The sequence below is a fragment of the Martes martes genome (genome assembly GCF_963455335.1).
Source record: "Martes martes genome assembly, chromosome: 6".
NCBI lineage: Eukaryota > Metazoa > Chordata > Mammalia > Carnivora > Mustelidae > Martes > Martes martes.
The window spans coordinates 121,366,199-121,388,724 of record NC_137893.1 but is presented as its reverse complement, the minus strand read 5'-3'; the positions used below and the strand labels follow the sequence as shown (position 1 = coordinate 121,388,724).

Genomic DNA, 22,526 nt, shown 5'->3' with positions numbered 1-22,526 from the left:
CTAGATAAGAATGTCAAAGAATGTGCCTCAATACATTTAGACTTAAAGGAGAGAAAGAGCAGCCACTGAAATGGAAGGGAAACCTGCAGAGAGCACAGTCCCTGAAACAAGCAAAGGAAGTGGGAGCTATCGTGTGTCAAATGCTGCTGGGAGAGTAAGATAAGGACAGAGAATTGGCCCCCAGTCTGTTGGCCTTGGCAAGAATAGACTGAGACAATGGTATAGAGACAAGAGCATGCTTATAATGGTTTAAGGGAAGAACAGGAGCGGAAAGAGTTATGGGAGCATCTTACTCCTACGTCTGTTGAGTGGTACAGTTAGAAGCAAGCCCAAATCTTGACTGTGGTGGTGGTTTAATGGTTGTATATATGCCAAATCTTTGATCCAAGTGTACATTTTTCAGTTTATTCCCTGTCAATTTATTGTATGTGCAGTATATGTGTATCAATTGTACCTCAGAAAAACTGTTGGTCCCCCCCGAATCCCAACAAAAATGAACCCAAGCTTCACCACTCTCTGTTAGGCGACGGTTCATCATTTACAACTCTACACTTGAGGTCTTTGCACCACGCCTCTAAGTAGATGGACTGAGTCTCTCTGCTCCTAACCACTTAAAGAACAAAAACAAAGAAAAAAAGGATGCCTCTGTTCCTCCGTTCTAGTCCGAAATTACTATGTTCAATACTTAATCACGCAGCGTCGTGGAGTCACCAGCTCAGGATTCCCAGACAGCCTTCAGTGCTTTGTTGACGTTGTGGGACGTCGGCCCCGCCCCGTCGCCGCAGGCACGCCCCCCGAGATGACGGCGAGGCGCGCACGTGCACTGCCGAAGGACTGGCTGGCAGCGGAGAGCCCGCCCCCTTCGGGGCCCCACGCTACCGGAAGCGGAAATAGCGCCCGGCGTCTCCAGAGCCGCTGTAACTGCCACCGCGATGCCGAAGGGACCCAAGCAGCAGCCGCCGGAACCCGAGTGGATCGGGGACGGAGAGAGTACGAGCCCCACAGGTGAGGCTGATAGGCAGGGAACCAACGAGAGAAGAAAGGGGAGAAGAGAGTGCGCGTGTTTTAAGAAGGGGTCACGGGGTTTGAGCCTGACGGGGCCGTGAGGGAGGCCACTGCGCATGCGTTTAATGGGTTTAGAAAGCTTTTACCCAGGTTGGAGCGAACTGGGTGGGAGCGAAAGAGAAAGTGCCGGGCTATCGCGCACGAGTTTCAGTGGGACTGGGCAAAAGAGGCAAGGGAAAGCATATGGTGCCGCGGGAGAGACGGGGAGAAATAAGAAAGTCCTCCTTCCGTTTTTAACACCTTCCCCACCATACTGTATTGTACATTCCGCAGGAATGTGTAAGCAGTGCCTCGATACCCCTCCCGCAGCACGATCGTGCGCGCAAGCACACAGACCGCGCCACGCACCCATACCCCCTCTGGAGCGAGAAGATGACTCCCTCTTGAGCTCTTGCGTAATACACATCAGGCTCATCGGGAGCAAGAGCGTAGTGTAGCTACTCGGTATGGGAATGAGAGTTAAGGTTTACTTAAAAACCCAGAATGTTTGTTGAGCAGCTGCTTTTTATCACCGTATACACTGTGCTGAGGGGAGGGAGAAAAAAATATGAAGACATCCTCCCAAATTTGAAGGCACTTCAAGGGGAGAGAAAATGGGTAAAAATAATTATATTTGGTACACAGTGACTAATTTTACAAGCATTCATTGGTTGCTTCTTGTATACCTGGTACTGAGTAGAGAACTGGAAATGTAGAGATAAAAGATAAGAGTTGCCCCAGAGGGGCACCCAGTTTAATGGAGGAGAAAGCATTAATCAGAAAATAGTTGACAGAGTGATGAATGTGCTTGAGAATGCTAAGAGACTAGAGCAGAGAGGAGAAGCACCTATTCAGACAGATAGGGTAGGAATGTGAGCAAAGCCTCTCAGGAATATGTGGTAGCTGAGTTGATTCTGGAAGGATGGGTATGAGTTAGCCAGAGGAGAATTTCAAGCAGAGGAAGAAGTTTGTGCAAAGGTAAAGACAGGTGAGGATGTCTGGTTCCCAGTATTGGGTGACTAATGTGATGGGGTTGGAAAGATGTTCAGGAGACAAATAATGGAAGACTTCATACACTATTCCAAAGACTTCAATCCTGAGGACATTAGGGACGACTCATTGAAGTGCTTAAGGAGTAATCTGATCAGCTCATCCTGACAACACTGAGCAGTGGAGAATGGGTTGAATAGGTCAAGATTGGAGGCAGGATGACCATATAAGAGGCTCTGGCAATGATCTAGGTGAGAAGCAATAAGAAAGTGAGCCAAGGCAGTGTTAGTGAGGAGATGGCATTGAGCAGTTCTGAGAACTGATTGAAGGAAGAAGAATTAAGAATGACACTCAGGCAACTCAGTGGGTAGACTATTGCTTGGAATCAGGAATGGGCTGTAGGATTGGGAGTGGGAAGAGGTAAGGTCAACTTTTGAATGCCAAGTTGGGGATTTCTGGGAGTCTTTTTTTCCCCCCCCTGGGAATCTTTTAAGAGCAGATGCCAGGAAGAGAGATCTTAGGCTAGAAGTAAAGACACAGGCGTGTTGTTGAAAGGCTGGATGGAGAAAAGTCTGCTAGGGAGAGTATGCAGATTGAAGCCAAAAGAGGACAGAAGATAGGAGCCCAGGAGAACCTCAGCGATTAAGGGAAGTAAGGGAAGGAGGCAGAAGAGATGAGACTGAAAAAGGTGAGCCATCAGAGAAACTGGAGGCAGACCAGAAGCAACAAGCCCTGATATTAAGTAATGACAGGAGGGAAGTAAAAGGTTGAGGAGATGGTAGCATGGAATGTTGCAGAGAAGTCATTGCAAAATCAGGACTAAAAATAGACTTTTTGGGTTGAGCACCTAAGGGGACAGTGGCAACTTCGGCAAAGGGCAGTAGTCCTTAGGAGATGATATCCAAACCGGATTTGAAGTATGTTAAAAAAGGAGTGGGAAATGAGGAAGCAGAGCTAGTGTGGACTACACTGTGGAGACTCAGTAAGGACAAGGGTAGCAAATGGTAATTGGGCGCGGAGATGTTGAGGTTAAGGGAAGTGTTGTATTAGGCTTTGGAGTTAGGAGCAGCTGAAGTGGTATACTGAAGCTATTAAGAGGAGGAGAGATGGAAGATACAGCATCACTTTAGCTGTACTTAACTCTGTCCTGTTTCTTGGCGATCGTGCTTTTTCAGGAGGTTCAAAGTGAAGTTCTACATTCAAAGGATTTTTTTTTAAAGATTTTATGTATTTATTTGACAGACAGAGATCACAAGTAGGCAGAGAGGCAAGCGGGGGGTGGGGAGAAGCAGGCTCCCCGCTGAGCAGAGAGCCCGATGTGGAGCTCAATCCCAGGACCCTGAGATCATGACCTGAGCCAAAGGCAGAGGCTTAACCCACTGAGCCAGGTGCCCCTAAAATTCAGAAAAGATTTAAAGGAAGGAGAGATGATGTGGTTGTATTAGTCCTTGAGGAGAAATTAGTATTTGGGACAAGACTCCTCAGTGTTATCAAGGTGAGCTGATCCTGCTATTCCTTCTTCTGTACTGCAGGGGGTCCTCAGTCTTAATGTTTTTAGGATTGGGGCGCCTGGGTGGAGCAGTCGGTTAAGTGTCAGACTCTTGGTTTTGGCTCAAGTCATGATCTTAGGGTCCTAGGACTTTGGCTCAAGTCAGGGCACCTGGGTGGTTCAGTTGGGTAAGCATCTGCCTTTAGCTCAGGTCATGATCTTAGGGTCCTGAGATTGAGCCCCGTATAGGGCTCCCTGGTCAGCAGGGAGCCTGCTTCTCCCTCTCCCTGCTGCTCCCCCTACTTGTGCTGTCTCTCTCTCTCAAATAAATAAATAAAATCTTAAAAAAAAAAAAAAAAAGAAGACTTTTCCTCTTTTTCCCTCTCTCGGTGCCCCTCGCCCTGCACTCTCTTTTTCTCAGATGAGTAAATAAAATCTTTAAAAGTAACAACAGAGAAATGTCTTAAGAGATTAAATTCCTTGGACTAGCATATAAAACCTTTCATTATTTCTTCTGCATATCTTTTCAACTCAGTCACATTACTCACCTGATGTGGGGATCAAATTTTGAAATATGTTCTGGATGGAAGACACAGATTAAGCGAAGTCAGACTACGTATGCCTGGGGCTTAATCAGGGAGCAAGGAGAAGTTAATGTCCAGAACCTAGGTGTGGGTAGGGAAACAGATATAACAGAAAAGATAGGATAGGGCCCTTTTAGTTTTGCCAAGCCTTAAATTACTGAGATTATCCTTGGATAATTCCAGTTTTAGGCATATAGATGTTCAGTAAAACTTCCCTGAATAATTGATTACTATGGACTAGGTGTAATTTTAGCCTAAAAATATTTAATGTGGGGAACCCCTGGTTGTCTCAGTTGGTAGAGAATGTGACTGTTGACCTCAGGATCATGAGGTCAAGCCCCACATTGGGCATGGAATCTACCTTTAAAAAAAAAAAAAAGGGCGCCTGGGTGGCTCAGTGGGTTAAAGCCTCTGCTTTCGGCTCAGGTTATGATCTCAGGGTCCTGGGATCGAGCCCCACATCGGGCTCTCTGCTCAGCAGGGAGCCTGCTTCCCTTCCTCTCTCTCTGCCTGCCTCTCTGCCTACTTGTGATCTCTGTCTGTCAAATAAATAAATAAAATCTTAAAAAAAAAAAAAAAAGAATGGGATTCTTTAAAAAAAAAAAAAGAGGGGCGCCTGGGTGGCTCAGTCGTTAAGTGTCTGCCTTCAGCTCAGGGCATGATTCCAGGTCCTGGGATTGAGCCCCGCATCAGGCTCCCTGCTCAGCAGGAAGCCTGCTTCTCCTTCTCTCACTCCCCCTGCTTGTGTTCCCTCTCTTGCTATGCTTCTCTCTGTTAAATAAATAAAATCTTTAAAAAAAAAAAAAAAGAAAGAAAGAAAGAAAAATACTTAATGTGGTAGGTAGCAGAAAGCCATTTATTTATTTATTGATTTATTTATTTATTTATTTATTTATTTTACGCTAACAATCCAGGAGTGCTTCTGAATAGAATTGGATAGCGGTGGATGGATGGGTTGATTTGGAGGGGAGCATGATGGTGGGTAGGCCTGGACAGGAAGAGAAATTCTTTTTTTTTTTTTTTTTTTAAAGGATTTTATTTATTTGGCAGAGAGAGGTCACAAGTAGGCGGAGACGCAGGCAGAGAGAGATGGGGAAGCAGGCTCCCTACTGAGCAGAGAGCCCAATGCGGGGCCCGATCCCAGGACCCTGGGACCATGACCCGAGTTGAAGGCAGAGGCCCAACCCACCAAGCCACCCAGGCGCCCCAGGAAGAGAAATTCTAAGGCTGCTGGATGCATCCCAATCTGATCGGGCAGGGAGAGGAAGTTGGTTAGCCTTCAGAGAAACAGGGTTGGATAGAAAGCAGGAGCTGAAATTTGTTCAGGCAGTCAGGTTTTATATAGGACATCCCACTTTGTTCCAGCGGAACTCAAGCCAAACAGTCTGTCACATGCTCTCTGGGATGAAAGACTGATGTACAAACAGTTAAATATAACGCAGTGTGATTTGAGCTAGAATGTTATGTGAGCAGAGCAGGTGGGGCATAGACCCATATACTCGTTTACTTACCAGAGAGCTCTGTTTACACTGTCTGTGCTTTGCTTTGCTTTTTTTTTTTCTTTTTTTAAAGATTCTATTTATTTATTTGACAGACAGAGATCACAAGCAGGCAGAGAGGCAGGCAGAGAGAGAGGAAGGGAAGCAGGCTCCCTGCTGAGCAGAAAGCCCCATGTGGGGCTCGATCCCAGGACCCTGGGATCATGACCTGAGCCGAAGGCAGAGGCTTTAACCCACTGAGCCACCCAGGCGCCCCCAGCCTGTGCTTTTCACAAATGACATATGGAAAACGGAATTTGTCATATTTTTGTCCTACTTTCCCCCTCATGGGTGACAAGGGTAGGGAGAATGGACTTTCTCTTCCAGTATATCCTGAGGTAATAAATGGTACCACTAGTGCAACTAATTTTCCAAATAACAATACAGGAGTCATTGGGGCACCTGGCTGGCTCAGTTGGCGTAGGACTCTCGATCTCGGGGTTGTGGTCTTAAGCCCCACATTGGGTATAGAGATTACAGAAAACCTTTAAAAAACAAAAAATACAGTCATCTCTGAATATTGTAACTACTTACACAGCTGGGAGCTCTGTCTTTACTATATGAGTTCTCCTTCTCCCTTCCACTGCCACTATGGCACCATTGTCTTCTGTGGGACAGTGCAAATGCCTAGGAAATGATAGAAAATAGTAAAATAGGATGGAGCCAATGAGAGCTTTGCAGGGAAGGTCATGCTGCTTTGGAATTTGTAGATAAACATTTACAATGTCTGCTTAACCTTCTAGACAAAGTGGTGAAGAAGGGGAAGAAGGACAAAAAGACCAAAAAGACGGTGAGGAAATAAGGGTTGTGGGTGAGAAATGACCATGGGTGTTTCCAATCAAAATACGGCCACGTGGGCCACCTGGGTGGCTGAGTCAGTTAAGTGTGTGCTTTCCGCTTGGGTTACGATCTCAGGGTCCTGGGGTCAAGCTCCACATCGGGATCCCTGCTCAACGGCGAATCTGCTTCTCCCTCTCCTTCTGTGATCTCTCTCACTTCCATTCTCTCAAATAAATAAAATCTTTTAAAAAAGAAAAATATGGCCATGTGTAGGAGGTGGGGGGCTCAAGGGAGGAGGAAAGATGTTGTCAAGAGAGGAAGAAAGGTAAGGGTGGACTGGAGGGTCATTGGGCCTGTGTGTGGTGGAGAAGGGCTTAGTTGGACTTTGAGACACATTAACCTATACCTTAACTACCTTTACAGTTCTTTGAGGAATTGGCTGTAGAAGATAAACAGGCTGGGGAAGAAGAGAAAGTGCTCAAGGAGAAGGAGCAGCAGCAACAGCAGCAGCAGGTTCAAGTATCAGGGAGTCCATCCACCAACCCCTGTCCAGCCCATATTGGTTCACTCAGCTCATGGGAGATGCAGCAGGGGCCAGGGCTTCATTGTCTTACTCCCTTTATCCTTTCAGCAGCCAAAAAAGAAACGAGACACCCGAAAAGGCCGGCGAAAGAAGGATGTGGATGATGATGGAGAAGAGAAAGAGCTCATGGAGCGTCTTAAGAAGCTCTCGGTGCCAGCCAGTGATGAGGAGGATGAGGGTAAATGACCTGAGGGGAAATGGGTGCCCCAGAATCCCTTAGTTACGAATACTAAATGATAATAGTAAAGTGCCTCATTCCTTGATCTTTGAGTTGGATTAGACTGGGGAACCAGACATTGTAATTGTTTCCTATCTCATCCTCTCCCCTTGTCATTTCAGTCCCTGCCCCCATACCCCGAGGAGGGAAGAAAACTAAGGTAAGCTATCTGTGTGGTAAGCCATCTGTGTCCCAGGGGGGAACCTTGACCATCCCACTGACTTCTCCCACCCTACGTTCTCTAGGCTGGTAATGTTTTTGCAGCCCTGATTCAAGATCAGAGTGAGGATGAGGAGGAAGAAGAAAAACATCCTCCTAAGCCTGCCAAGCTGGAGAAGAATCGGATCAATAAGGTGAAAGTGGCAGCTCTGCTGGTCACTCCCACCCCATGGAGCACCTTCTGGCCATGGTGTGGTAATACCTTTGCTTTTTTCCCTGCTTTTATTTATTTAAATTTTCTTTCTTTTTTTTTTAAGATTTTATTTTTTAATTTTTATTTATTTCTTTAATAGTTTTTTTTTTAAGATTTTATTTATTTATTTGATCTTTACATCCAGTTTGGGGCTCAGACTTAAGACCACAAGATGAAGAGTTGCATGCTCTACTGACTGAGCCAGCCAGGTGCCCTTGAAGCCTTTCTTAGTTTTTTATGCTTTGTCTTCCCTTTTCCTTGGAATGCCTTTTCCAAACTCACATCCATTATCTCCTCTTAAGATTTGCCCTCTTAGGGGCACCTGGGTGGCTCAGTGGGTTAAGCCTATACCTTCAGCTCAGATCAAGATCTCAGGGTTCTGGGATTGAGCTGCACATCGGTCTCTCAGCTCAGCTGGGAGCCTGCTTCCCCCTCTCTCTGCCTGCCTCTGTGCCTACTTGTGATCTCTTTCTGTCAAATAAATAAATATGATCTTAAAAAAAAAAAAGATTTGCCATCTCAGAGCCCTCCAGTATTAGTGCCACCCCATCCACATTGCTCACTTTCCTGATTACCAGTCTCTTAGCTTTACTAACATCATCTAGTTAGCCTTCCACTTTCGTCTCATGCAGGAAGCTAGTGTTTTCCTTGATCTCATTTTCTCTTCAGCAGCACTTGGTAAAGTTAATTCCCAGTTCTAGACTCCTTAGAAATGCTTAGTAAACAACAAGGTAGTAAATTAATTTTCTGTGTGTGTGTTCTCCAGGCTGTATCTGAGGAACAGCAGCCTGGGTTGAAGGGCAGAAAGGCAAAGGAAGAGAAGTCAAAGGGGAAGGCCAAGGTGAGGGAGTATTGGCAGGAGGAGGGTCCCCTGCTGGGTCTCAGGCATTAGAACATTTCATCAGACCTATTGTCTTCACTGTTAGTCTTACAATAAGTCCGCTGCTCTGGACAATGAAGACGAGGAGGATGAAGAAGAAGAAATAACAAAAGAAAAGGAACCACCCAGACAAGGGAAGGAGAAAGCCAAGAAGGCAGAGCCGGTATGTGTTTTGGTGTTGGGAGAAGATGGGCTGAGGTACTAGCACTCTGTGCCCTTGGTTTGGGGAGGGGAGCAGAGTCTCGGGCTGGTGGTAACTGCTACAGGAGTTGACAAGCTTCTGTAAAGGGCCACAAAGTAAATATTTCTGGCTTTACAGACCACATACAATCTCTGGTGCATATTCTTTTTTTTTTTTTTTAATGATTTTATTTATTTGACAGAGATCACAAGTAGGCAGAAAGGTAGGCAGAGAGAGAGGAGGAAGCAGGCTCCCTGCAGAGCAGAGAGCCCGATGTCAGTCTCGATCCCAGGACCCTGAGCTGAAGGCAGAGGCTTTAATCCACTGAGCCACCCAGGTGCCCCGCATATTCTTTTTTTAAAAACAACTCTTTGAAAATGTAAAACCGTTCTTAGCTTGTGGGCCATATTAATATAGGCATCAGGTAGAATTTGGCCTGTGGCCCATTCAGCTCCTGATTGAGAGAGAAAAGGACCCTGGTGTTACCCTCAGATCTGGTTTTCCGGCTCTGGCAGTCACCAGCTGTGTGACTTTTCCACCTCAGGGGGCTCAGTTATCTGTGTGATCTAGTGATTTCTGAGGTCCCTGCACTTGTAGGACTTTCTGATTCTGGGTCCACTTAAGATTTATCAGTGCTGGGGCACCAGGATGGCTCAGTTGTTAGGCGTTAAGCGTCTGCCTTCGGCTCAGGTCATGATCCCAGGGTCCTGGGATCAAGCCCCACGTCGGGCTCTCTGCTTGGCGGGAAGCCTGCTTCTCTCTCTTTGGCTTGTGTTTCCTTTCTCGCTGTGTTTGTCTCTGTCAAATAAATAAATAAAATCTTTAAAAAAAAAGATTTCTCAGTGCTGTATGTTAGGGTTTCTGGAATTTTTTTTTTACTTGTTAGCATATAAGACAGAGCAGCTTATTTGATAGGTGAAGAAAAGAACCTGTTTCGTTTATTCCTCCCCCACCCCGCAGTGGTATGTGTAGTTGTATCTGTGGGTATGTAGAATTGTTATATTTGGGTGCCTGGGTGGCTCAGTTGTTAAGCGTCTGCCTTTGGCTCAGGTCATGATCCTAGGATAGAGCCCCACATCGGGCTGCCTGCTCGGCAGGAAGTGTGCTTCTTCCTCTCCCTCTGCTTCTCCCCTGCTTGTGTTCCCTTTCTCACTGTGTCTCCGTCAAATAAAATCTTAAAAAAAAAAAAAAAAGAACAAGAATTGTTATATTTTATACATTCACGTTCATACCACTTGTCTTACACAATTCCTGGAAGCAGAAGTGGCTGAAGGACTCCAGGTAGCCCAGGGGTGTGTATGAGAGAGTGATAGGACCCACCAAGATATTTCAGGACTCTGGGTGGAGAAGGAATGAATTGACTGTGGGACTGGGTGAATGACAGGAACTATCTGAATTCAGGAAGGAGTCTCTTGTTTATTCATCACCCCCTGGCTCTCACAGGGTTCAGAGGAAGAAGGAGAGGAAGAAGAGGAAGGGGAGTCTAAGGCTGATGATCCTTATGTGCACCTTAGCAAAAAGGAGAAGAAAAAGCTAAAGAAACAGGTAAGACCTTGGTCGAAGTTAGGAGCATTTGATTTTTTTAATATTTCAATGAATGGGGCAGTGCACCTGGCTGGCTCAGTTTTTAGAGCATGTGACTATTGATTTTGGGGTTGTAATTTCAACCCCCACACTGGGCACAGAGATTACTTAAAACCTTTAAAAACTATTTTCAGGGACGCCTGGCTGGCTCAGTTGGTTGGGCGGCTGCCTTTGGCTCAGGTCATGATCCCAGCGTCCTGGGATCGAGTCCCACATCGGGCTCCTTGCTCGGCAGGGAGCCTGCTTCTCCCTCTGCCTCCGCCTCCACTCTGCTTGTGCTCACACTCGCTCCTCTCTCTCTCTCTCTCTGACAAAAAAAAAACAAAAAAAAACAACTATTTTCAAATAGGGGACATCTGTATTAGGAGGGCAGGAAAAGAGAGCTTTGGGGGTTATTGCAAGAAAAATGGAGTCAGAAAAGAAGTGTATACTGTTAGCTTTTTTTTTTTTTGGTGTCTGATGACGTGGCTGTGTTGTGACAGGTAACTGGCATACAGTGGCCTCATACCTGGTTTTTCCTTCCTTCTCAGATGGAGTATGAGCGCCAGGTGGCTTCATTAAAAGCAGCCAATGCTGCTGAAAATGATTTCTCCGTGTCCCAAGCAGAGGTGTCCTCCCGCCAAGCCATGTTAGAAAATGCATCTGACATTAAGGTATGGTCTGAGGGGACCCTCAGACCATTTTGCTCAGGGAAGTGCCACCTTTCCCTGAGCGGTTGTGGCAGCCAAGGAAGTAAGGTATAAGTGGCTTAGTCCACTGGAAGAAAACTTGGAGGTGTGTTCCATACCTTGAGTTCTGCCAGTTTCAGGAAGAAAATAGGAAAACCAACAGAAGCAGAGGAGTCCACCCTTGGGCGCGAAGTAAGGTGGGATGGGGTAGACTGGCTTAGAATTTGGGAGACTCCTGTCCAAAGTAGTGGGCAGGAAGGAGACCAGTGTGAGAAGAGGGTCATGCTGGAGTTGTCTGTCAGAGACTTCCTAGCAGGGAGAAGGTTGCAGCTGCTGTGTGAGAGGGGGGCGCTCATATACCTGTTACTTCCTCTGCCACTGTTTTCCTGATAACTGCAGCTGGAGAAGTTCAGCATCTCGGCGCATGGCAAGGAGTTATTTGTCAACGCAGACCTGTACATTGTAGCTGGTCGCCGTTACGGGCTAGTGGGACCGAATGGGTGAGGAGAGGGGTTGAAGTTGTAAAGGGGAAGGGGCTGGAAAGAAAGATTTTTCAGGGGTGGCCTGGTCCCAATGGTTCTCATTCCCCAGCAAGGGCAAGACCACTCTCCTTAAGCACATCGCCAACCGGGCCTTGAGCATCCCTCCCAACATCGACGTGCTGCTGTGTGAGCAGGGTGAGGCCAGTGGTGGGATGGGCTTGTGGGGAGGTGAAATGGGTCTAAGGGGTGGGCAGTTGGGGTAGAAGAGTCAACCATGAATAGAAGAAATTATAGTTATGGAGTGGGAAATGTTGTGGGGGGAGAGTGGGGACAGGGAGATGGATGCTAAGGAAAGGAGAGACTAGAGAATATTTTTTTTGAAACAAGTACAAAGTGTTGAGCAAGGTCAGGCCAACCAGAAATAGAGCTGAAGGGGAAAAGGAATGGGAGTCTTGGCTCTCCTGGCAACCTGTCTGTTCTTGCCCCCGCCCAGAGGTGGTAGCAGATGAGACGCCAGCCGTGCAGGCTGTTCTTCGAGCTGACACCAAGCGATTGAAGCTGCTGGAAGAGGAGCGACGGCTCCAGGGAGAGCTGGAGCAGGGAGACGATACAGCTGCTGAGAGGCTAGAGAAGGTAGAAGAGATGGCGCAAGGGACACGGGCTAAGCCTTGAAGGTTCCTGGAACCTTCAGACATGTGTCCTCTCTCTCTCCTCCAGGTGTATGAGGAATTACGGGCGACCGGGGCGGCAGCTGCAGAGGCCAAAGCCCGGCGGATTCTGGCTGGTCTGGGCTTCGACCCTGAAATGCAGAATCGGCCCACCCAGAAATTCTCAGGGGGCTGGCGCATGCGTGTCTCCCTGGCCAGGTGGGCCACCCACATCACTACCCTCCCTCTTCCAGCCTTCATCCATCTTGTTCTATGGCCAGTAGGGAGTTTTAAGGCTTCCTGCTTTCTCCCATATCGTCTGCATTGTCAGACTGAAGATCTTTCTTCCCTACCCGGTGGTACATTTTCGTTGACATCTTCTGCATAGGAGCTTTTCTGACGAGAGATTGGAAAGTAGTATTTACCTGTCAGAGGCTTCTGTGGGGTTTTCTGAGCAAAGATCTACCCCTGATCCTACATTCTGCCACCCTACCCTCTAGGGCGCTGTTCATGGAGCCCACACTGCTGATGTTGGATGAGCCCACTAACCACCTGGACCTCAATGCTGTCATCTGGCTCAATAAGTGCGTCACCCACCATTACAGTCTTTGCATCATTGGTTCCCATTATGTCCTTATTTCTAGCTATTCACACCCTGTCTTTACAGCCTAGCACTTCCTCTTTTCCTCCCTTTTTTCATTGTCTCTCTGTTTCCCCTGATTAACCCTAACCTGACCATTGTGATATGTCCATACTCTTTTCTAAAACTCAGCTACCTCCAGGGCTGGCGGAAGACATTGCTCATCGTCTCCCATGACCAGGGCTTCCTGGATGATGTCTGCACTGATATTATCCATCTCGATGCCCAGCGGCTCCATTACTATCGGGGCAATTACAGTAAGTAGGATCATTTGTAGGGGGAGGAAAGAGATGAGGCCTCAAGAAAAGGCCTCAGAGCAAGGACAAAGTAGTGTTAAGCTAAATCTTCAGAGTCCAGACAGTGATGCCCACCAACCGGTCCTGCTTGTCCCTCCGCTGGGGAGAAAGACAACCATTGATGCCCGTCCTCCTGTTCTGCTGCAGTGACCTTCAAGAAGATGTATCAGCAGAAGCAGAAAGAACTATTGAAGCAGTATGAAAAGCAGGAGAAAAAGCTGAAGGAGCTAAAGGCAGGTGGCAAGTCCACCAAGCAGGCGGTGAGCACCTGGGGATCTCCCTGGCCTGGGGGGTGCTTCTCTCAGTACAGAGAAAGAGGGGGCTCTAGGACACTGCCCTTCATTTCAGGGACTGCTATGAAGGGTGTGGATTTCTCCTTTTCCCTTTCCTCTCCAGGAGAAGCAAACAAAGGAAGCCCTGACTCGAAAGCAGCAGAAATGCCGGAGGAAAAACCAGGATGAGGAATCGCAAGAGGCTCCAGAGCTCCTGAAGCGCCCCAAGGAGTACACCGTGCGCTTCACTTTCCCTAACCCCCCGCCTCTCAGCCCTCCTGTGCTGGGTCTGCACGGTGAGCGGTGGCAGACCCCGGTGGCTCGGGGTGGAAGCATGTGCACCCCACGTCCTCCACCCGGCATGGGATCCATTGGCCAGGACAGGACCTTCAGGGTGACTCTGAAAAGGAAGTGAATCACTTCTTTTCCTGGTTCTCAGGTGTGACGTTTGGTTATGAGGGGCAGAAACCACTCTTCAAGAATCTGGATTTTGGCATTGACATGGACTCAAGGAGTGAGTTGGTGTCAAGTGCTTGGGGATGGGGAGCTGGACTGTGGGGGACAGTTCCTAGGGACCTCTTTAACTACCTGTCTTTGTCCTTACAGTCTGCATTGTGGGCCCTAATGGCGTGGGAAAGAGCACCCTGCTCCTGCTGCTCACGGGCAAGCTGACACCAGTAAGTCCTGGAGTCAGGACGGGGGAACAGACAAGGGTGGCAAGACAGCTCTTCACCAGATGCTAGAATCAAGGAGTCCCTTTCTGTGCTGGCAATTTTAATATGGAACTCATCATAGATGACTCATTGTCCTAAGAGGTGCTCAAGAAAGTAGAAGTAGAGAAGAACACTGTAGATCAGTTTGGGGAGGAGAGCCAGGAGAAGAGGGCTTAGACTGGGGGTACCCTTCCCCTCTGTTTGTTTTGGTTATACAAGAAATGTAAGTTCATTGTATAAATTGCATAAGTCAGAGAAAAATCTAGAGATTTCTGGTATTAATTTTGATGGATTGCTTTTCCTTTTTTCTCTGCAAATGTGTGTATTTTTTTTGTGGTGTTTTTTTTTTTTTGCCAAAAATGGGCTCTCAGATTAAGTGTTTTTACAGCGAGTTCTTTCAGATAATGTACATCAAGCATTTTTTCCATGCCAGTAGTTATCTGTGTCTTTTATGGGTTTACTATGATTTATTTGATGTCTGTCACTTTGATCATTTCTGGTTTTTCATTGGAGGTCAGTTGTATAGTAAACATTCTTACTGTACGTGTTTCTGAATGCAGCGTTTTTTTAGAATGTGTTCCTAAGAATTGCTTTTAGGACTTTTACAACACACTGCCATACAGTGCTATAGATTGGTTGTAGCCTTCTTTACTCCCTCCAGGAAAGTGTTGAGAAGGGCCCTTTTCACACCACCACAAGGTGTTTTTATTTTTTATTTTTTATTTTTAAAGATTTTATTTATTTATTTGACAGAGAGCGATCACAAGTAGGCAGAGAGGCAGGCGGGGGTGGGCGGAAAGCAGGGTCCCTGCCGAGCAGGAGCCCGATGTGGGACTCGATCCCAGGACCCTGAGATCATCACCCGAGCTGAAGGCAGAGTCCCAACCCACTGAGCCACCCAGGCGTCCGGTGTTTTTAGATCCTCTCACGAACTGTCTCTTAACCTCCATCTGAGGCTGAAAAAGGTGCCATTGGTGGGTATTGCTGGGTGGGAAGCGGGTATTCTTTAGTTGTGGTCAGTCCCCTCCTGGTTCTGAATCTGTGCTTTGTGTCTCCCTTCTTTATTCTCCTTTCACTCCCATATGGCTCTGTACTCTTTCCTTTCCCAGGTGTGCTGTTGTCACATTAGGGAGAACATTCAGGTTCCCTTTCCTGCATGGACTTAATTCCTAGCCCAATTCTGGTATCCGTCTTCCCTACAGAAAAGTTGGAATATGGAGTGGCAGCACTTCTCCCCTTTCCCTTATCTTCCCACTTGTGTTTTCCTTGCAGACTCGTGGAGAAATGAGAAAGAACCACCGGCTGGTAAGTTGGCTTTGGGAATTTGGATATAAAGAGTCTGATAGAGGAAGTATGATTTTCACAGACCACCTCTTTCTCTTGGGCAGAAAATTGGCTTCTTCAACCAGCAGTATGCAGAGCAGCTGCGCATGGAGGAGACGCCCACTGAATACCTACAGCGGGGCTTCAACCTGCCCTACCAGGATGCCCGGAAGTGCCTGGGCCGCTTTGGCCTTGAGAGTCACGCCCACACCATCCAGATCTGCAAACTCTCTGGTACCACTGTGGGGGATTGGGATGGTGTCCTCTTCCATTTTCACACTTCCTGACTGTACCTAGAGTCAGAAGAGAAGAGGGGCTAGGACTTCAGGAATCTGTGCATGCACACATTCAGCTTACATTCAGAAACATAAAGAAGTGAAGTGTCATGGTTCTCCTCTTTCCTTTGCCATAGGTGGGCAAAAAGCCCGAGTTGTGTTTGCTGAGCTGGCTTGTCGGGAGCCTGATGTCCTCATCCTGGTGAGTGGAAGTGGACTGCGGGAGGGGCCAAAGGTGGCAGTAATGAAAGGAATTGTAACGCTTGGTCACGGAACGTCTCCTCCATAGGACGAACCAACCAATAACTTGGACATCGAGTCTATTGATGCTCTTGGGGAAGCCATCAATGAATACAAGGGCGGTAAGTTGGCTCAGGGTGCGCCCTCCTCCTTTCCTTGGGTGTAGTGTCCCTTGGCCAGGGCTCTCTTTTTTCAGATGCTGAGTCCGCTCTGCCCCCTTCCTCCCTGCCTTCCACTCCCTCATCTTTTTTCAAAGCTGTGATTGTCGTCAGCCACGATGCCCGACTCATCACGGAAACCAACTGCCAACTGTGGGTGGTGGAGGAGCAGAGTGTTAGCCAGATCGATGGTGACTTCGAGGACTATAAACGGGAAGTGTTGGAGGCCCTGGGTGAAGTCATGGTCAACAGACCCCGAGAGTGAGTTTTCCTTCCTGGAAGTCTCCTGAAAGACAAGCTTGTGTGGCCTAGAAGTCTCCTGTTGTCTCCCTCTCTCCACTTGGACACCTCCTTCTGGTCTGCAGCTGACCCAGCAGCTACTCTGGCACGGGAAGGCGGACCATGACATTGACGTGACCAGGGTACCACTTTGATTGGCTCCTTTTCTCTGAAAGACCAGTCTGTTTCAGGTTTCTTCAGAGAACTAAGCTGGCCTTATCCTTGACATCCCTCCATATACAACAGAGGTGACCGTCATTGTTGTGGGCTCCATCCAGCCAAGCTTAAGTGGCCAGACTCTTTTATCATTAAGAACCCAGCCTCTGGTCCATCTGAAAGCTTCAGGCCCAGCTGATCTCCTGGTCTTTGAGTGGTGCTGCTCATTTCTGGTGGATTTAACGATGACTTACTGATATAAACAGCTGTTGCAGCTCAGTGCTAGAGGCAACTTCTAAGGCCTGTACTATTACCCAGCCCGGGGTCCGGTACCTGCAGTCACTTGTTGAGTTGGGGACTTGAGGGCAGGAAAGAATTGCCACTCAACTTGAATCTCCCTTTACAAGGGGAAGAAATAAAGGAAAGGAGTTGTTGCCACCCTATCACTGTTTGGAGATGTGTGGGAGTTGGGACTGTTCTCATTTTTTATTTGCTTTTTTCCATTTGCTAGCAGCATCCAGTATCCACTCTTCTCCACTAATACTGATGGCTGTAACTTGCAGTCTTAATGCATTTTAGTTGGTACTTGCTCTTTGAGGGGCCTCCCTGCCTTCCTTCAGCCCTTCAGACAGGAAGGAAAAGGTTTATCCCTTCCATCTGGGACTCTTGGTTAGGCCTGTCACTGTCCAAGCTCTGCCCTGTGGCAGAGTACCGATCCTCTCAAAAGTTCCTAAGTCAGCCATCATGTACAGCACCGTGAGGTATACAAAAGGAAAAGACAGGGTCTACCTCCATCAATAGTCTAGCTGCAGAAGACTTAGAAATGAGATTTGAGCATAAAGGTGATTTGGTTAATTGCCAGATGTATAGTACTCTAGATACTATGCTTTGCCATATGCTCATAGAAGGGGAAGATTATCCAGAACTTGATTATTTGACTTAGAGGATCACTTCAGGGTGGGCCTTTTAAAAAAGAAGAAGAATTTGAATAATGAGAACATAGCCATGTTTGGACTCTAGGAAAAGAGCAGACTGGAGGCCTACAAAGACAAAAAAAACTATTTTGGGAGTTAATGAGAAAGCATGGCTTGTGTGGCCATTTTTCTTACTAGAGATATACTGGGGAGGTAGATTTGGGGAAGTAACCAGTGGCGAGTGGTTGGTAGTGCAGGTGGTGGTATGACTGTAGAAGCATGTGGAGTGGAGCCCCTAACTTGTTGCAAGTAAGGTAACTAAGTGCTTAAGTAGGGTATGGGAGGGATGGGTTGGGAAGGAAAAGACAGGAAGAGGTGTGGGAGTTGGGGAGAATTCTAGAAGAGAATGATCTGATGTGTCCAGTTCCAGAGGGAATATAAGGAGCTGTTTGGTTAAGACTTACTGAGTGTGGACACCTATTTTTGGGAAACTATTTTTTGACCAAGTGAATAGATAACAGTTGGTCTGAAGTACAGATTTTATACTGGAGGTACAGGTTTGGTGTGGAGATAGTATTGTTAGGAAACATCTCAAATTAGGAAACCATCCTCCATATGGAATTTGAGGGGGAAAAAGATCAGGGTCTTGAACCAAGCACCTGAGTAAGATGTTTCATGTAAAGTAATTTCCATAATTCTGTGAAGTAAATATGTCACAGAAAGTGGGAGTGAGGGTTCAAACTAATGGCATGATGTTGGGACAGGATACTTCACCTGTTGGTACCTGTTTCCTCATCTGTAAAATGAAGATGATAAAAAATACCTACCTCATATGTTGTGAAGGGAGTAGATACGTAATTATTTTGTGAAGTGCTTTTGTTACACGTGTTTCATGTTACACTCTACCTTAATATTTTCAGTTCACTAGTCTAGATGGTATGTAAAATACATGGGAATGTTATTTATAAAGTGAATGCCAAATTTTGCATTTCAATTTTTTTAAAGATTTTATTTATTTATTTGACAGAGATCACAAGTAGGCAGAGAAGCAGGCAGAGAGAGAGGGGAAAGCAGGCTCCCTGCTGAGCAGACAGCCCAATGCGGGGCTCGATCCCAGGACCCCAAAATCATGACCTGAGCCGAAGGCAGAGGCTTAACCCACTGAGCCACCCAGGCGCCCCTCAAGTTTTTTATCTAATTTCACTACAAGCACTTCACATGCTCCAAAACAGCTTCTGTCCATGGACACAAATTGCACCTTTTCCTTCAATATACGTACTTAATGGAATTATTAATAATGCACTTAAATATGGGTAAAAGGTTGCCCCTTCTCCAAAAGAAAAACAGCATAGAAATTAAATGCAAAGGAAGGGGCGCCTGGGTGGCTCAATTGTTAAGCCTTTGGCTCAGGTCATGATCCCAGGGTCCTGTGATCAAGCCCGCATCAGGCTCCCTGCTTGGCGGAAAGCCTGCTTCTCCCTCTCCCCCCCGCCCCCCCCCCCTTGTGTTCCCTCTCTCACTGTGTGTGTCTCTCTCTCAAATAAATAAATAAATAAATGCAAAAAGAACAAAAAAGGTGTGCCTAGATGGCTTAGTCAGTTGAGTGTCCAGCTCTTGATTTTAGCTCGGGTTGTGATCTTAGGGTTGTGAGATTGAGCCCAGTGTTGGGCTCCATGCTCAGCACAGTCGGCTTAGGATTCTTTCTCTCCTTCTGCCCATCCTCCTGCTTGTGTGTGTACACAAGAGTGCGCTCTCTCGCTCTCTCTTTCTCAAATCTTTTAAAAACACACAGTTTACATGGTACAGTATATATGGGTAACCCAAGCCTGGAAAATGGAATTTCATTAACAGAATTAAATTTTTTATTCTTAAGCAACTTTTGCTATCTTTAAATCATGGACTAAGATACATAATAACCATAGAAATGTTTTTGAAAAGCAGAGATTCTTCTGCACACCTTCCTAATGAAGACTCAAGACAGTGACCTGCCCACAGTTACCCACCCTCAACAGAGAGGGTGTTGCTGATATGATGGCCCTTGTTTTGTTTTGTTTCTATGATGGCCCTTGTTTATCTGTCTCCAGTATCCTAGACCTTTTCCCTTTGTGTAAAATGTGGACAGGGTGACCAAAGCATGAGTCCTGGAGGGGCTTGAGAGCCAGAATAGCACTGTGTTTTAGGAATACACAGGGTTCTAGGAAATAGTACTACAACTGGAAAAGTGAAAACTAGTCCTGTAGCCATACGGCACTCAAAGGAGGCCTGGGAGTGTCTGAAATTGCCATTGTGCGGCCAGTACTAAATGCAACAACAGAGACACTTGAACTAGCTGTTCTAGGGTAGTGGCTTTCAGAGTGTCCCAGGCTAGCAGCATGAGCATCACCTGGGAGTCTGTTAGTGCAGATAGGAACTATGGTGCCTTTAGAGCATGCCAAAGGAAACATGGCGCGAGGAAAGTAGGGGGTCATCTTTAAATCACGTGAATAAGGAAGATGTCTCAGGGAGTAACACTAAAGCCAAGCCTTGAAGGTGGTGAAGGAACTAAGTGAGTGGGGAAAGAAGAGCCCTAGGGAAGAAACCATAGTGTGCAGAGCCCCTGAACCTGGGAGGAGCTTGACATAGGCAAGATAATGTGGCTCGAACTTAAGTAGGGGCCAGGACACTCTGGGCCTGTAAGCCTTGATGGGGATGGGATACAGTTTGAAGAACAATGGGAGGTCATTTCTCACAGTGGTGAGAATTGATCTGTTTTCATTTTTACAGAGTTGTTCTGGTTGCTGGGTAGAGGACACAGGAGATGAGAGAAGGGTTGGGCCTTGGAAAAGGGCTACTCTTCTCTAAGAAAGACAGTGTAGACTTAGGTATTTTCAGGTGAAGGGGAAGTGGTGCTTACATTGATGGGGCTCACTCAGGAGTTTTGGTGCCAGTCAAGATTTAGGAATTGCCAAGCAGCAGTAAGTGTTGAGTTGGTACTAGCATTTTGTACTGAGCCAAGATGGTAGGATTTCATATTTTTGCAACATTAGGTTTACTGCCCAAGAGTAGGAATGTGAAAACTAGAACAATGGTGATCCAGAATTGGAGATGGAACTGGTGTGTCTGGGGAGGGATTGACAGAATGTTTGCAGCAGAAAGGGTATTTGGGGGGCAAGGAGGATGGAAGCAGACCAGACCAGCTGAAATGGAGAGAAGTGCCTATGGGGACTTGGTGAAGGTGTGGAACTGGGTCAGTGGCTGAAATGTATATGATCAGCCTTGTCCAAAAAAAAAAAAAAAAAGTCTCTAACAGGTTACTTTGGATTTTCATGGAGAATTTGAAAGAAAAATGGCTGAACTCATTTTTAAATTAAAATAGAAAAAACTTCGAGTTGTCTTTAAAGGTTCTTGTGGCCTGATGCCAGAGATAGAAACACAAGTCAGAAAATGACGCACTAGGTCGTGACGTGTTTGTTCATTTTTTCTGCTTGAACTGGGTACTACCTATTTTTTAAAAACTTTTCTTAAACTTTAAGTAATCTCTACCCCTATTGTGGGGCTCCAGCTCACAACCCCAAGCTCCAGAGTCACACCTTCCACTGACAGAGCCAGCCACTACTTCATTCATAGTGTGGCCCATATGTTAGGGGCTCTTCTCAGGTCCTAAGTGCACAGAGCTGCTATAGGTAGACTGAGCACAGTCTGGGTGGGCTGGGCAAAGGGAAAATAAAAATAGCTCCGTTGGCCTTGCTAAATGTAAATGAGGCCTGTGAAATTTAGGAGGTTATGGCCCTCCTGTGGCCACTCCTGGAAAGAGCAGTCAAGAAAAGGGTTCTAGGGCAATGTGTTTTCAGTGTTTCCCAGATCAGCAGCAGCAACGTATGGGAACTTCTTAGAAATGCAGAATCTCAGGATCCATCCCAACTACTGAATCAGAAAATTTGCTGGACGCCATTCCTCATGTCTTTTAAGAAGCCCCTCAGATGATTCTGATGTTAGGTTGAAAACTGTTCTTTTAAAAAAATTTTTTTTAAGATTTTATTTATTTGAGAGAGTGCGAAAGAGCACGAGAGGGGTCAGAGGGAGAAGCAGACTCTGTGGAGCTGGGAGTCCAATGCGGGACTCAATCCCAGGACTCCAGGATCATGATCTGAGCCAAAGACAGTTCCTTAACCAACTGAGCCACCCAGGCATCCTAAATGTTTTAAAAACTTAAAGTAGGCCCAACATAGGGCTCCAACTCATGACCCCAAGATCAAGAGTCTCACATGCTCTACCAAGCCTGCCAGGTGCCCCAAAATGAGCTGTTTGTAGTTTTTTTTCCCCCTAATCTCTATACCCAACATGGGGCTCAAAACTCTGAGCTAGCTCAGTGCCCCTGAAGACCACTCTTCTTAATCCATGCCCCTATAGCCCCACCTTCCCAAAAATGCATTATCCTAATTTCTAGTTTCAAGAATAACAGAAATTCCCATTTGAAGTTAATCCTATCCCTCTATGTTCTGATCTCCGAAACCTGTCTCCCAAGACCTTACTCCATCAATGAAACCCTCAATACCCGTCCTTAAGAATTCAACATCACCAGGCGGTAGGCCTACTGACATCTGCTTTGCAGAGCCACTTTTGGGGGGAGGAGCAGCCTACACTGTTCTGCTGCTTTATCCACTGAAACTGCTCTTAAAAGGAGCCACCAGTTTTTCCTTCTCCCAGAAAATGCTCTTGGGAGTTTTCCTCCTTCCACTCCCTGCTGCTTCCACCCACCCTCACTTAAACTCCTTCCCTAGGCAACTCCATAGGGATGGTAGGTTCAACTAGAGGTGAAGTGAATGTCCACGCACACCATCAGCAGCTCCAGCAATGGGAAAAGCTGTTTGCTTAGGTCCCAAGGCTTGCTCAAAGAATGTTGACCCATGGGATTTACTTTGTACCTGTGGCCTTTTATGTTCAAAATACTCTTTCAGGGGTGCCTGGGTGGCTCAGGGGGTTAAAGCCTCTGCCTTCAGCTCAGGTCATGATCTCAGGGTCCTGGGATCGAGCCCCACGTCGGGCTCTCTGCTCAGCGGGGAGCCTGCTTCCTCCTCTCTCCCTCTTTGCCTGCCTCTGCCTACTTGTGATCTCTATCAAATAAAATCTTAAAAAAAAAAAAAAAATTCTTTCACCAGTATTTCACTCAATACCCACACTGACCTCACAGCAGAACCAATG

At 46.7% G+C, this 22,526-nt stretch overlaps 1 protein-coding gene across 2 annotated transcripts; it reads left to right on the top strand.

Annotated features, from left to right (window-relative positions):
• The first annotated feature begins 878 nt into the window (after window positions 1–878).
• Window positions 879–17,469, top strand: ABCF1 (ATP binding cassette subfamily F member 1). 2 transcript variants are annotated; one of them, XM_080806764.1, is made up of 25 exons: window positions 879–1,005; window positions 6,389–6,435; window positions 6,849–6,938; window positions 7,057–7,186; window positions 7,348–7,385; window positions 7,471–7,578; window positions 8,404–8,478; window positions 8,564–8,680; window positions 10,142–10,243; window positions 10,813–10,935; window positions 11,350–11,450; window positions 11,542–11,627; window positions 11,926–12,065; window positions 12,150–12,298; window positions 12,580–12,663; window positions 12,852–12,976; window positions 13,163–13,275; window positions 13,412–13,583; window positions 13,727–13,801; window positions 13,894–13,964; window positions 15,273–15,305; window positions 15,389–15,557; window positions 15,736–15,800; window positions 15,888–15,960; window positions 16,095–17,469. In XM_080806764.1, the coding sequence occupies exons 1-25, from the start codon at window positions 933–935 to the stop codon at window positions 16,259–16,261; spliced, it is 2,526 nt and encodes an 841-aa protein (XP_080662890.1). In that variant the 5' UTR covers window positions 879–932; the 3' UTR covers window positions 16,262–17,469. The 2 variants fall into 2 exon arrangements, with proteins under 2 accessions (XP_080662890.1, XP_080662891.1); XM_080806765.1 differs by having other exon boundaries at window positions 881–1,005; window positions 7,060–7,186.
• The last annotated feature ends 5,057 nt before the right edge of the window (window positions 17,470–22,526 follow it).

Excerpts from the sequence above, each read along its gene's own strand:
- ABCF1 (XM_080806764.1), top strand. The coding sequence starts at position 933 with ATGCCGAAGGGACCCAAGCAGCAGCCGCCGGAACCCGAGTGGATCGGG. Across the intron at positions 11,451-11,541 it reads GGGCTAGTGGGACCGAATGG|CAAGGGCAAGACCACTCTCC; the intron begins GTGAGGAGAGGG and ends CTCATTCCCCAG. Across the intron at positions 15,801-15,887 it reads AGCCTGATGTCCTCATCCTG|GACGAACCAACCAATAACTT; the intron begins GTGAGTGGAAGT and ends TCTCCTCCATAG.